We start from the raw sequence: 13,214 nt of genomic DNA, 5'->3' as shown, positions 1-13,214 counted from the left end.
AGAGGCCTGCCCTTGGCTTCAGTCTCAGGTAAGCCCCTGCTGGCCCACAGCCCTGCAGCCCTCGCGGCGGTGACCCAGGACCCTCCGGCCACCCTCCTGCGGCACGAAGATCCTAGGGTGCCACACTCCCGGTCACTGTGAGGTCTGAGGGGCTGATGCCCAGGAAGAGATGGCGTCGGACTCCCAGCAGGCACTCAGGACACGCTGTTCCGTTTTAACGATGGTGGGCGAGTGGCTCAGGCCGGTGTCCTGGGCTCCGGAGGGTGAGGAGCAGTCAGTGCCCACCCCTCTGTCCTCCGTCTTCTCCAGAAGCAGACCCCAGACCGCCCACGTGGCCTTCAGGCCCGGCCAGCCCAAGCCACGGGAGAGGTGAGACCAACACGAAACGCCTTACCGTGTACAGGAAAGGCCGCGCCCGCTGGAGAGCCAGTGTCCCACGAGAGGACGAGGCCGGGTGACAGCCGGGGTAAGGGCCCAGGCTGCCGGTGATGTCACCTGGGGCTCTGTGTACACAGCAGTCAGTTACACTGAGCAGACGACATGAGCTGAGCTGCTACAACACTGTGCTACATTACAGTGTATCATTCTACATCCGTCCTCAAATGCATAATGAGTATTCTTTCCGGCTGCCTTCATCAGTTTGCTGGTCCCCTCCCCCCACAACACGGGGGGGACAGGCCTCGGTGTGTCCCCGCACCTACACATCCAGTGCAGAGCAGGTGCTCAGGAAACACTGGTGGGCCACACGGCCCATGCCCACACACAAGAGACTGTGGGAGCGAGTGGATGAAGGTATGAACCAAGAGCTCACGTACCCACACCAGGGTCAGGATGACGATGACGACGGTGGCGGGTGCTGCCCCGGCTTCCACAGGGAAGGGACTGTCATCACCCCATCTACTGAGGCCCAGAGAGGCTCAGTGACGAGCTCAAGGTCACAGAGCGGCTGGGCAGCGGGGCTGGGACTTGAAGTCAGGCTGCCTGCCCCACCGTGTGGGCATGCTGCTGTCGTGCCACGCTGTCACACTGAGCAGAATCTGAGCTGTGCTGGGCTTCGGTTTCCCGTCCTAGTGGGGAAGGCCGGACACACAGTGACTGCACCCTGCAGTGTGCCACCATGACCCATCGCAAAGCTTACGTTCTAGGTGCTTCCCACACCCGACCTCTCATCTGCACCACACCCATTTTACAGATGAGAAGACTGAGGCCAGAGAGGTGCAAAGGTCAGCAATAGAACATAACGCGGGAGGGGGAGGTCTCGGGAAGACACCAGCGCAAGCAGCAGGTTCTCGCTGCCGGTGTCGGCACCGCCCTCTCGCGCCCGCCAGGCCCAGCTGGCCTGTCTCCCAGCCGCGGGGGTGCCACGGGCTGGCTGTCTGCAAGGCAGGGCGGAGGAAGATGCTGCTGCTCACAGAAAGCAGAGCCGAAGAGTCAAATGCTAAGTATGTGCCTAGAGCACTTTTAACTTTTAATTATTATTAGTTGTAATTATCTGGCTGGATCTGACGGCAGCGGCACAAGAGGCGAGGAAACCGGTGCCTCGCTTACCATCGGGCAGGACCAGGAGTTCCTGAGTGGGCCCGGAGCTGCAGGGACAGCCCGCCCGCTGTCCTCCTTCCCGGCTGTGTTCTCTTCCCTCTATTTTCCTACTTTCTAGGAACTAAAAGAAATATGGTAAAACACATGGGGGTGGATGGACGGATGGATGGATGGACAGATGGATGGATGGATGGATGGATGGATGGATGGATGGATGGACGGGTAGGTGGATAGATTGATGGATGGATGGATGAACAGACGGATGGATGGATGGATGGACGGATGGATGGATGGACAGATGTATGGATGGATGGACGGGTAGGTGGATAGATTGATGGATGGACAGATGAACAGACGGATGGATGGATGGATGGATGGACGGACGGACGGGTAGGTGGATAGATTGATGGATGGATGGATGGATGGATGGATGGATGGATGGATGGATGGATGGATGGATGGACGGGTAGGTGGATAAATTGATGGATGGATGGACAAACAGACGGATGGATGGATGGATGGATGGATGGATGGATGGATGGATGGATAGGTGGATAGACTGATGGATGGATGGATGGGTAGGTGGATAGATTGATGGATGGATGGATGGGTAGGTGGATAGATTGATGGATGGATGGATGGATGGACAGATTGATGATGGACAGATGGGTGATGGATGGATAGGTGCATGGACGGATGAGTAGGTGGATGGATTGATGGATGGATAGGTAGGTGGGTGGATGGATGGATGGCTGGCAGAGGGAGTCTTCACTCTCCAAAAGCTCAGGGTAGAGCGTGGACTCCGGTGCAGACATCATTCCCATCTGTACTGGCAAAGGGATCAGGGGTTAAACCCAGGCTGAAGAAGCCTGAGGAGGAGGCATCAGTGAGGGACGCACGAGACGGGTCCTGGAGCCGGGCCCTGACGCCCGAAGGGAAGGGCGTTCAAGCAGAAGGGCCGGCAGGCACAGGTGCGCGCAGGAGGCACCCAGCTGAGCCGACGAGACGGCAACAGCCCAGAAGGACGCGAGTAAGCACTGCCGTCTGTCTCGCTCGCTGCTGCCCTTCCCTGTTGCTTGGACACCCCGAATCTGCCCGTGCCTCTGAGCCTCTGCCCTGCCTGTGCTTTCCTGGGGAACCCTCAGCCCTTCCCTCTCGGCTCCTTCTTAACCTTCAGGACTTGGCTGAAACGCCTTCTCTGAACACCCCATCTGATTTCTCATTCCTGACATCCCTCCACCCTCGTCCCGATACACACACACACACATGGACACACACACGCACAGGGACACACACAGATGCACACACATGCATCACTCCCCATCACAACTCAGCGTGTTCCGGTCTTTCCCACCGTTGGGATGACCTAGTTCATGTGCTCACTGACTCAGCACTGGTGTTTCCCTGGAATGTCACTCTGAGAGCCGGGGCTGCACCCGGGCCCCGTGACAGTTTCCTTGCAGGTACGCAATAAAGGCTTGTCCAGGGCAAATGCCACGAGGGAAAGGGTCAAACCGAGGGCTCCGAGGGCTGGGGAAAAGCATCCAGTGGAGCTCAGAGGACGTCCCGGGATCACAACCACCCTCCCTGGCCGGGCACCAGGATCCGCTTGGCAGGGCCCAGCTCACCATCAGAAGGGCTCTGGGCTGCCTGTCGGAATACCTAGCTCTGCTTTAATCAATGGTGATCGGCTAGCTGGAAGCGACATGATCAGGCACACACAAGCAGACAGCATGGGCTAATCCTTTAACTACGTCCGCTCAAGGCCGGCGCTGGCCGCTTTGCCGCCACGAGCCACTCAGGAAGCGTTTCCCGCTGCCCCTCGATTTGTCAGTGAGGGAGGCCAGACTCCCGGGCAGCCCTGCCCGGCCCACGCCGAGGGGGCAGGGGGCCAGAAGTAGCAGAGATCAGAGAGCCTCCTGCAGTGGTTCTCAGCAAGTCCCCAGTTTCTGCAGGTGTTGGGGGGGGCCACAGCACCAGGAAGCTTGAGATCTTCTGAGTACCCTTCTTCGCCAGACGTCTGGCCTGAGTGACTCATCCCTGGCTTGTGGCGAGGTTTGGGGCTCCCGGCCTCAGCTCCAGCCCAGCAGACTCGGCTCCAGGCCCGGCGCCCGCAGAACGGCCCCGGGGCACTCCCACTTGGGCACACCTGCCGGCAGGCTCTTCCGCACCCCCTGCTGCTACTGCCTGTGCTACCTGCCTGGCCCAACTACGAAAATAGTTTCTGGGTCCCCTGACATGAGGCTTTTTATAGTTCAGCACCGCAGGCCTCATTTAAATCTATTAGCTCATATAAATGACAATTCATGTAAACTTCGGAGGGTTTCCGTGTGCCTTGGTGGCCAAGACGGCTGCCTTTGCACGTGTCTCTGCCGTGTGCCGGTGACCTTGGGCAAGTCCCTTGGCCTCCGGGAGCCTCAGTTTCCACATCAGTCCGTGGAGATAAGATCGGCTTCCTGGGCTGCACTGAGCCGGTCCAGGCAAAATGCTTCCCACAGGGCCCGGCCTGCAGCAGGGTCCACCCCGGGGTGCCGGCTGCTCTATTTCTTGTCCAGTTTCAGGGTCCTTGCCCCCGTGCCAGAGGCCAGCACACTCCCCGGTGATGGTGAAGAGGGGGCCGCAGTGAGGCGCTCAGGGAGGAGAAGGAGGTGCCATCTGCGCCAGGGTCCGTGGGCACAGAGGTGCCCGCGGGGATTCAGAGACAGCTGGGCCGCGCGGGCGGAGCCTGCTCCTCCTCTCAGGTCAGCGCACTCTGGCAAGGGGCGCCCAGGGCCCCAGGCGTTCATCTGCCACGGCCCGAGGCTGCACACACGAGTATGACAGCCCTGACCCGTCGGGGTCTCTGGTCTAGTGTCTCACACCCAACCAGGCTGCACACCGCCCTCCACCCGCCCGGGCACAGGGGGGAGGAGGGTCCAGAAGAAAGGCTGGGGCCGAAGCACCCAGCAGCGCGTAGGAAGGGCGCAGGCCCCGGCCCTGTCCGCTGGCCTCACTGCCCACACAGCCCCGGCCCTGCCCAGTGTGGGTCTCCTGTGCCCACGGCCTTGACAGCTGGCTGGGCGCCAGAGGAAAGACTCGGAGCCTCACTTTGTTCAAACCCCGGGCGGAGCCATGAAATGAGCAAGGCCCTGAGAGCGGGCACCCTAGGAATCACCTGACCCCCGGCGCCTAACGCTAACAGCATGCATCACGACGGTGGGAATGACGGCAGCAGGCAGCGGCGGGCACACTCTTCCTGCGGCGGCCACGTACCAAGGGCCTCACACGATGCGGCAGAAGCAATGAGCACCCCACTTTACAGGCAGGGACACTGAGGCCCAGAGCTGGCAAATGAGGGAGCATACAGCCGCTCCCCTCAACATGCCGTGCGCTCCTGCCCACCCCCACATTCGGACAAGTGCTCACATCTCCCGACAGGGACCTCACCCCCTGTCATTTCATCCGCGTGCAGACGGTCTCCCCACGTCAGGACACTGGACATGTCTACCAGCCTCGCTCCCCCACCTGCCGGTTTGCACCGAGTGGCCCCAGGAGACTGCGCAGCTGACGGGGTCCCAGCAGAGCCCCTCAGGGCTCCAGGACCTGCGGCCTGCACGCTGGCTGTTCGCTGCAGCCACTGGTCCAGCCGAACCCCCACACGAATGCCCGCTGGAACACCCAGGCGCGTCGTCTCGGCAGAAATGACAGGGGTCGGGGCTGCGCCGGCCGCCCTCCCACAAAGACGAACCAGTCGGAGCCAGGCGAGGCAGGTCCCTGCCCTGAAGGACCACGGGAACTGCCCTTGGCTTCCCAGCCCACCGCGCCCCTGCAATGGACACGCCCATCTTCTCGAGGCCACGCCTGAGCTGGGATCGTCAGAGACCAAAACCCACACCCGGGTTTGTGCCCACGACACGGGAGCATGTTGACGGTGCCCCTGCCAGAGCGCCGAGCGCTGGCGACAGCTGTGCCCACACGTCCCCTGCCCGCAGGGGGCCTCCAGGTCTCCGAAGTCAGGCTGGGCTCGCCCTGCCCGGCACACTGTGACTCCCAGGGCGTGTGTGTGCGTGTGAGAGAGTGTGTGTACGTGTGTGCAGGCATGTGTGTATGCATGTACATGCGTGTAACTGCGTGCATGCACATGTGCGTGTGAAGTCAGGTTGAGCTCATCCTGCCCAGCACACTATGACTCTCAGGGCGTGTGTGTGCATGTGTATGTGTGTGTGTGAGAGTGTGTGTATGTGCGTGTGTGTGTGTGTGAAGTCAAGCTGGGTTCGCCCTGCCCAGCACACTGTGACTCCCAGGGCGTGTGTGCACGTGCGTGTGTGTATGCATGTACATGTGTGTAAGTTTGTGTATGCATGCACACACGTGTGTGTGTGTGTGTGCATGTTAAGTCAGGCTGGGCTCGCCCTGCCTGGCACACTATGACTCTCGGGGTGTGTGTGTGTGTGTACATGTGTGTGCGTGTGTTTGTGCGTGTGTGTGTGAAATCAGGCTGGGTTCACCCTGCTGAGCACAGTGACTATCAGGGCATGTGTGTGCGTGCATGAGAGCGTGTGTGTGTGCGTGTGCATGCAAGAGCGCGCACGTGTGAGAGAGAGAGCATGTGAAATCAGGCTGAGTCTGTCCTGCCCAGCACACTGCGAGCTCTCAGGGCGTGCATGTGTGTGTGTGTGTGTGTGCACGCCTGTGTATGTGTCTGTGTGTGTGCACAGTATGCGTGTGTGTTTAGGAGAACCTTGTGAAGTCTCCTCTGTTTCTTCCCCCACCTCCAGCCTGTCCACTGGCACCTACTGGCCTGTTTTCCGTCCCAGTATCTCTGCTTCCAGAACATCGTATGAGCGGGACCCGCAGGTGCAGCCCGAGTGCAGCCCTCGGAGTCTGGCTCTCCCCTGGCGGTCGCGACCCCTCCACGCTGCTGCAGGAACCGGCTCCTGCTGTCCATCCCCGAGCAGCTGCCCACTGCAGGCACAGAGCACACCTGCCCACGCCTCCACGGCTGAGACACGCAGGGGCCGCGAGGACGAGCTCTGTCCTGGTCCGCGGCCAGGCTGCAGGAGCACGTCTGCAGCTCTCCTGGGGACGCAGCCGGAGGAGGGCTGCCAGGTCGTATGTCACACGCAGGTGTAACTTCATAAGAAACCCACGAACAATCCGCCGCGTGGCTGTGCCCTTCTGCTTTCCACCAGCGAAGTCTGGGAGTCGCGACGCTCCTCCGCACCCCGGCCAGCACCCGGTGCTGTCGCTGTTCCGTGGGGTTTCAGTCACAGTGGCTTAATGTCATGTTCCTGCCCCCACATCCCTGAGGACTAATGATGCTGAGCATCCACACCTCTTTGGTGAAGAGCTGAAGTTTTTTGCTCACTTTTCGCTGACACCTTCCCTCCACCCCCCGCCATTCAAGAGTTTTGGAAGTATTGTTTTATACATGCTGTCTACAAATATGTCCTTTAGCAAATATGGGACTTGCAAATATTTTCTCCCAAGTCTGTGACTTCTCATTCACTCCAGTGTTCTTTCAAAGACTAAAATGTCTTAAACGTTGATGCATGGTGTACGTCAGATAACACCTCTCCCTGCTGGGTTTCCCATCACAGAGGGTGAAATCCGAATGCCTTCACTGCCCTGCAAACTTTGCTAAGACCTGGGTGCCAGCCCCTCCCACCAGCCCCCACTCTCTGTGCTTCAGCCACACTGCGCCTGCTGTCCCAGCAATACTCTTGGCGCCTTCTGACCACAGGGCCTTTGCATGGCTCTTTCATACACTCTCTCCCTCTCACCACCCAGGCCTCGGCTCAAATGTCACCTTCTCAGAGAGGACCTTCCTGACTACACTTACCAAGGAGGACCCCACCTAGCCCCACCCATGCTCTGGCCTGTTACCTGGCTTTGTTTCCTTCATGTCCTTGCACTACTGGACAGTGTCTACCAAGCTCTCTCGAATGGAGGCCCCTCGGGTGTTCCTTTGTTCCGTTCATCGCTGTCTTGTCAGTTCCTACATGGAGAACCCGGCACCCGGCGGGCCCTCCATGTACAAGCTTTGAACACATGAAGATCAAAACTCAGTTCCCTTCCCTGCTCCAGTCTGTGTTGTGAGGGCCCCCAATTTGTCCAAAGTCCTTTAAATTAATCCTAGTCTCTGATTCCAGGTGAACTCAGATCCTCCCTCATCCTCCGAGAACATTCCCTGTGGAGGCAGGCACATGGCTGACCCCGCAGAGCCTCAAAGGGTCCAGGCCCACCTACGGTCCCGGTGGCGTTTCCCACGTGACAGCGAGCACAGTCCTTGGCCCTGCACCTTCTCAGGGCCTCCCAGCCTGACGTCACTCGTGAATACAAACATTCGCTTCCGAGTCTCCCCAGAGAACCTCAACCGACACGGCCGTGAGAGCCAGCCGAGGCCCAGCGGGGACCAGGCCCACCTCGGGCTGCCCTCTGACCCCAACACGTCACCCCAGGGATGTCAACGTGCCCGCCAGCCCCAGCTTCAGCAGGATCGCAACGGAAACGTCTCTGCCTGAAAACCCTCCTCTCCAAAGTCCAGAAAGTTGCTGTTCCAACTACTTAACGAAGTCACGATTTGCATAGATTTGGCGATGCTACAATACTGCAACATTTAAACGGTCTGTAGTTAAAATCATTAATTGCAGGAAATGGTGACTTCTCATGGCCACAATGGAGGGAGGGTCTCGGCACTTGAGGATCTGCCTGCAAGGCTGACAGGTGACCGAGGAGCCCACTGGCTCCCGGGAACTGTCCCGGTGTCTGGCACCATCTGCAGGCAGGGGTGCAGCCAGGTCGGGTGGAGGCTGCACACGCCAGACCACGAAGCCCACGAAGCCCGGCACAGGCGGACCGGGAAACGCGTCTGGGACAGACCCGCAAGCCCCCAAGGACAGCCATCCTCCTGTCCTGGCTTCCGGGACGATGCAGATCCCAGGTTTAAGTAAAGCAGTTTCCGTGCGCTGCTGGGGTTCAGGGAGGCCTGCGTGCTGGGGACCGGACCCATTTCGGGAGCTGGGCCAGGCAGGTAAGGCAGGTGGGAGGCAGGTGAGGCGGCGCAGCCAGTGCACGAGCAAGGAGGCTCCCGGACGGCCTCCGATCAGGCACCCACACGATGCCTCTTCGTCACAGGAAAGCAGACAACCAGCCAGCTGTCCCCTCACCACCCCGGCACAGAGGCACATGCTCGGTTTTAGATTAGCGGGGAGTCAGCAGTAGGCCCAGGGAGGGGTCACTGCCGTGCTGGCGGGAGCCCCTTTCTGGGCCTGGGCCCCTCTCATTGGGTCCATAACTTTGTCCCACCCTGTGATCAGGTGACAGCTGTGTGAGCAATACGGAGACTTGCTGGAGCTCAGAGGGGCTGCCCAGAGAAGGGCAGAGCCCAGTCGGTGGGAGCGGACCCTGACTCCACCATCCCGGCTGCACCGGGGCCCTCAGGGCCGGTGGGCCCAGGAGCACCAGAGGGCACGTTGCGGACGGGGCACTGACCTGCAGCTCCGTCTGGAAGAAGAACTTCTGTGGGCACTGCGAGCAGTCGTAGATCTTGTCCTCCTGCCCGTGCACCGCGAAGATGTGCTGCTGCAGCTTGTTGGCCTGGACGAAGACTAGACACGGACACAGCGTCAGGGCAGGACCGGGACCCCGGCCCAGACGCCTGGGCGGCCCTGCACCAGTCCCAAGGGGGACCGCCCAGCATGGCCACAGACGGCCAAACAGGAGGCTGCTGGGAGCAGGGGGGGCTCGAGCCAGGGAAGCCGAACTTTGTCCCTTATGGGCTGTGCAACCTTGGACGAGTCACTTAACCTCTCTGGGCTCCACATCCTCATTTGAAAAATGGGACTTTTAAAATGTGGCAATTTCCTGAGTGGCTGGGAGATCATGGGGGTTAACTTGAAAAATGCTTGGACGACGGCCCAGCACACGATGAGCCCAGTGAATGCCATCATCTGCCAGGTGCCTGCCCACAGGCCCGTAAGGCTGGCGCTGCTGTTGCCCCCGTTTTCTGGAAGGGAAAACTGAGGCACTGGGAAGATGAAATAACTGCTAGCAAGTGACAGAGCCCAGATCTGAGTTAGACAAGCTTAGCACAGCATCGGGTGTAAGCAGGTGCTCAATAAACACGATTATGTTGTTGTCGAGGGTGGTGTCGGCATTCTCAGAACCCCACGCAGGGCCCGGTGTCCTGGACCAGCAGACCCAGCAGCTGGGGCCCCTGGAGCCAGCCACCACCACCCCCCCCCCCCGCCTCTGTGATGTCTGTGATGCTGACAGACAGGTGGGGGCTCCTGAGAGGGAGGGAGAAACCCTAAGGACTGTGAGTGTGGGACATTCCCCAGAGCAGACCCCCTTCCTCAGGCCTGTCACAGAGCAGGTCGCAGCCCCGGCCTCCTGGTGGCCAGAGCCCAGGCGCTGGGCACACACAGAAGGCGGCCCTGAAGCAGCTGTGTGTCTGGGAGGGGAGCACTCCAGAGATCCCCTCCCGCCAAGCACCCTCCCCAGGGTGCTGCGGCAGACGGCAGATGTTGGGAGAGGCAGGGGAAGGCCAGGCTCCCCCCAAGCACACCCGCTGCCATCTGGGCAGCAGGAGGGGGGCCAGCAGAGCCCCTGAGACTGAACTTGGGCTGGGACAGCCACTTGCCTGGGCCAGCAGCCAGTCTGGGGTCTGGGGGCTTGGCCAGCAGAGCTGCCCCTGACCCCAGCCTGGATCCCGGATGGAACATGGGCTGGGCCAGGGGAGAGGGCAGCCAGGAGGTGTGTGAAGGGAGAGCCCTCCGGTACTAGACACAGAGGTGACCTGCAGCCCACGCCATCCAAAGAGCGAGGCTGGGCTAGCAAAACACTTGCAGCAGCTGAGTGGGGGCGAGGGGAGGTCACCCCTGCCTCCGAGGAGAGGCCAGAGGGTGTGGGGCGGGGACACAGGGCAGGTCTGCCGGGAGGCAGCCAGGGCAGCGGGCTGGGGACCCCTCGGAGCCTCTCCATGAGCCGGGGTCCGCGCAGGCCTGGTGCATGTGCTGAGGCCTGGGACCCTTCCCTCTGCCCGGGACCCTTCCCTCTGCGCTGAGCCTACCTGTGAAGCACACGGGGCACTTGAAGGTGCCGCCCATGCCCTCGAAGCTGTGCTCGATGAGGTGGCAGAGCAGCTTGGCCGGGGAGTCGAACATCTGGTTGCACAGCTTGCACTCGTGGTTGATGCCTTCCTCTGCAAGGGAGCAGACCGTCAGCCACCCGCACGCGCCGCCGCCGCAGCCCGCACCCCGCCTCAGGCCGGCCTCCCCGGCCCCAGAACCAGGGCCGTGTGAGCCCCCAGATGGTCCAGCCACCCCAAGGCTTACAGACCCCAGGGGGCCGGCCCCAAACAGCTGTCACCAGAAGGCGTCATTTGCTGTGATTTCTACTGCTGGTCCAGCGACAAGCTGTGCAGGTGACCTCCAACTGCTTGAACCCAAGACCGTGTCACTGAGAGGGCCCCAGGACGGGGTCCTATGGAGAAGGGAGTCCAATCAGGACTTGTAAAAACCCAATAGAATATTTCTGAGCAAGTAGTATATACCAAGCACTCTGAGCTGGGGATTTGGGGGGACAAAGGGGGAACAAGACAGACAATATGCACCCCCCACTCGAATGGTGAGGAAAGCAGACAGTACGTCAAGATGATTATCACATGACAGTGTCAGGAGGTACTGTGAGAACACGGGAGCTGTCCAGGGGAGAGTCAGAGCAAAGGCCCTGGGGCGAGCCCGTGCTGGGCCAGCTTGAAGGAGCCAGAGGGCAGAGTTTATGGAAATCAGAGGGGACACATGGATGCATTGTCACAAAGGGCCTCTGGCCACTGAAGAATCCTGGGATTTGACTCTCAGAGGGATGGACAGCCAACTGGAAGGTATCACAGAAACAAGAAACTGCTCTTTTATATATATATAAATAAATAAAATCTTCACCTGAGGATGTTTTTCTATTTATCTTCAGATAGAGTGGGAGGGAGACAGAGGGAGAGAGAGAAACATCGACGTGAGAGGGACACATCGACTGGTTGCCTCCTATGTGACCCCGACCAGGACCACGGATGAACCGCAAGTGAAGTACGTGCCCTTGACCGGAACTGAACCCACGTCTCATTTGTCCACGGGCTGATGCTCTACTGCTGAGCCAAACCAGCCAGGGCTCTTTTTTATATTTTTAACAGATAGTCTACCCAGTGGCTCGCAGACAATGGACAGACACCTTGTCCTGCTTCCAGATTAGAACACGGCTCCATCTCCCCACCTCGGAGCTGCTGTGACCCCAAACATTCACTCCAGGCTCCCTGGAAAGAGGTGCCCCGAGCACCAGCTTCACGTCCATGTCGAGAGCCGAGGTCCCCTGCCCCCGCCCAGAATCCACAGGCCCGAGTTCAAATCCTGCCTTCTCCAAGCCATATGGCCTGAGCGTCCGTTCGTGCTGGTAAATGAGGGCCACCAAGTCCTGCCTCCAGGCTGGGAGCAGATGAAAGGGGCTGGCACCTGTGACTGGGGTGCCCAGTGGTCAGTGGGGGTGGCAGAGAACATCAGCTTAACCATCACATCAGCCAATGTTGGAACCCAGCTCTGCCACTTACTGCGTGATCTTGGGTAAGCTTCCTCCTGTCTCAAAGGCTCATTAACAGCCTTCCTCCTCACCAGTACCGGCCTGCCGGCACGGCCAAGCTCCAAAACACTGACCCCGCCCACTGCGGGGGGACGTAGAGCCCAGGGACACCGCTGCTGGAGCGTAAATGGTGCAGCCAGGCTGGAAGGCAGTTTGGCAGTTTCTTACAAAAACGTAACGGACTCATCCAGAAATCACGCTCTTTTATATTTACCCAAATGAGCTGAAATCGTATGTTCACACACACACACACACACAATGCACACAGATGTTTATAACAAGTGTATTCTGGATTATCAAACAATCGCGACATCCTTTAGCAGATGAATGAATAAGGAAACTTTGCAACATTGAGACAATGGAATACTATGCAGCGCTGAACAGAAATGAGCTAGCAAGCCATGGAACCACATGGGGAAACCTTCTATGCGTAGGACTTAGTGAAAGAAACTGATCTGATCAGCACTGTGTGCTTCCAAGAAGATGACAATCTGGAAAGGGCAGAACTATGGAGACAGAGAAGACCAGTGGATGCTGGGGGGGAGGGGGACACCTGAGCACAGAGGGTTTTTTGGGCAGTGAAGTTGTTCTGTGTAATATAATGGGGGGTACGTGTCTTTACCCATGTCCATACCTATAGAGGGTACAACCCAAAGGCAAACGATGGGCTCTGGGTGATTATAATGTGTCAATGAGGGTTCACTTTTGCGAAAAACAAAAAGGACCACCCTGGTGGGTGATGTTGGCAATGGGGGAGGGGAGAAGCATGTGTGCGAGGAGGGGCTACAAGGGAAATAAACCTCCGTAACGCCATCCTCTCAATTTTATTGTAAACCTAAAGCTGCTCTAAAAAAATAAAGTCTGTCTTTTACAAGTTACTCCCCCAAATAGCCTCCTCTTCCCGTTGCTGTGAGAAATAAGTAACTGTCAGCAATTAAGAGGAAAAGGGGTTCTGACCAGCCCCGGCACAGCAAGTGACCAGTAAGTGCTTGCTGCCAGTTCCGTGGGTATCAGTGGGGACGGTATCTGGGGCAGCCAAGGACACTGGCTCCCCTCGGGCTCCCCCA

The 13,214-nt window shown here is 59.1% G+C and overlaps 1 protein-coding gene across 1 annotated transcript in view; it reads right to left on the bottom strand.

Annotated features, from left to right (window-relative positions):
• ZNF423 (zinc finger protein 423) overlaps positions 1-13,214 on the bottom strand; it is a 267,618-nt gene that overhangs the window by 17,258 nt on the left and 237,146 nt on the right. The window contains exons 6-7 of the mRNA XM_036274427.1: positions 10,592-10,723; positions 9,013-9,128 (exon numbers count right to left, since the gene is read on the bottom strand). Coding sequence (XP_036130320.1) covers positions 9,013-9,128; positions 10,592-10,723 — 248 coding nt within the window. The remainder of the gene's footprint in view (positions 1-9,012; positions 9,129-10,591; positions 10,724-13,214) is intronic.

This window comes from Molossus molossus, unplaced genomic scaffold, assembly GCF_014108415.1.
Source record: "Molossus molossus isolate mMolMol1 unplaced genomic scaffold, mMolMol1.p scaffold_m16_p_21, whole genome shotgun sequence".
NCBI classification, from domain to species: Eukaryota; Metazoa; Chordata; class Mammalia; order Chiroptera; family Molossidae; genus Molossus; species Molossus molossus.
Note: the sequence above shows the minus strand (reverse complement) of the source record. Positions and strands in the feature narration are given on the sequence as shown.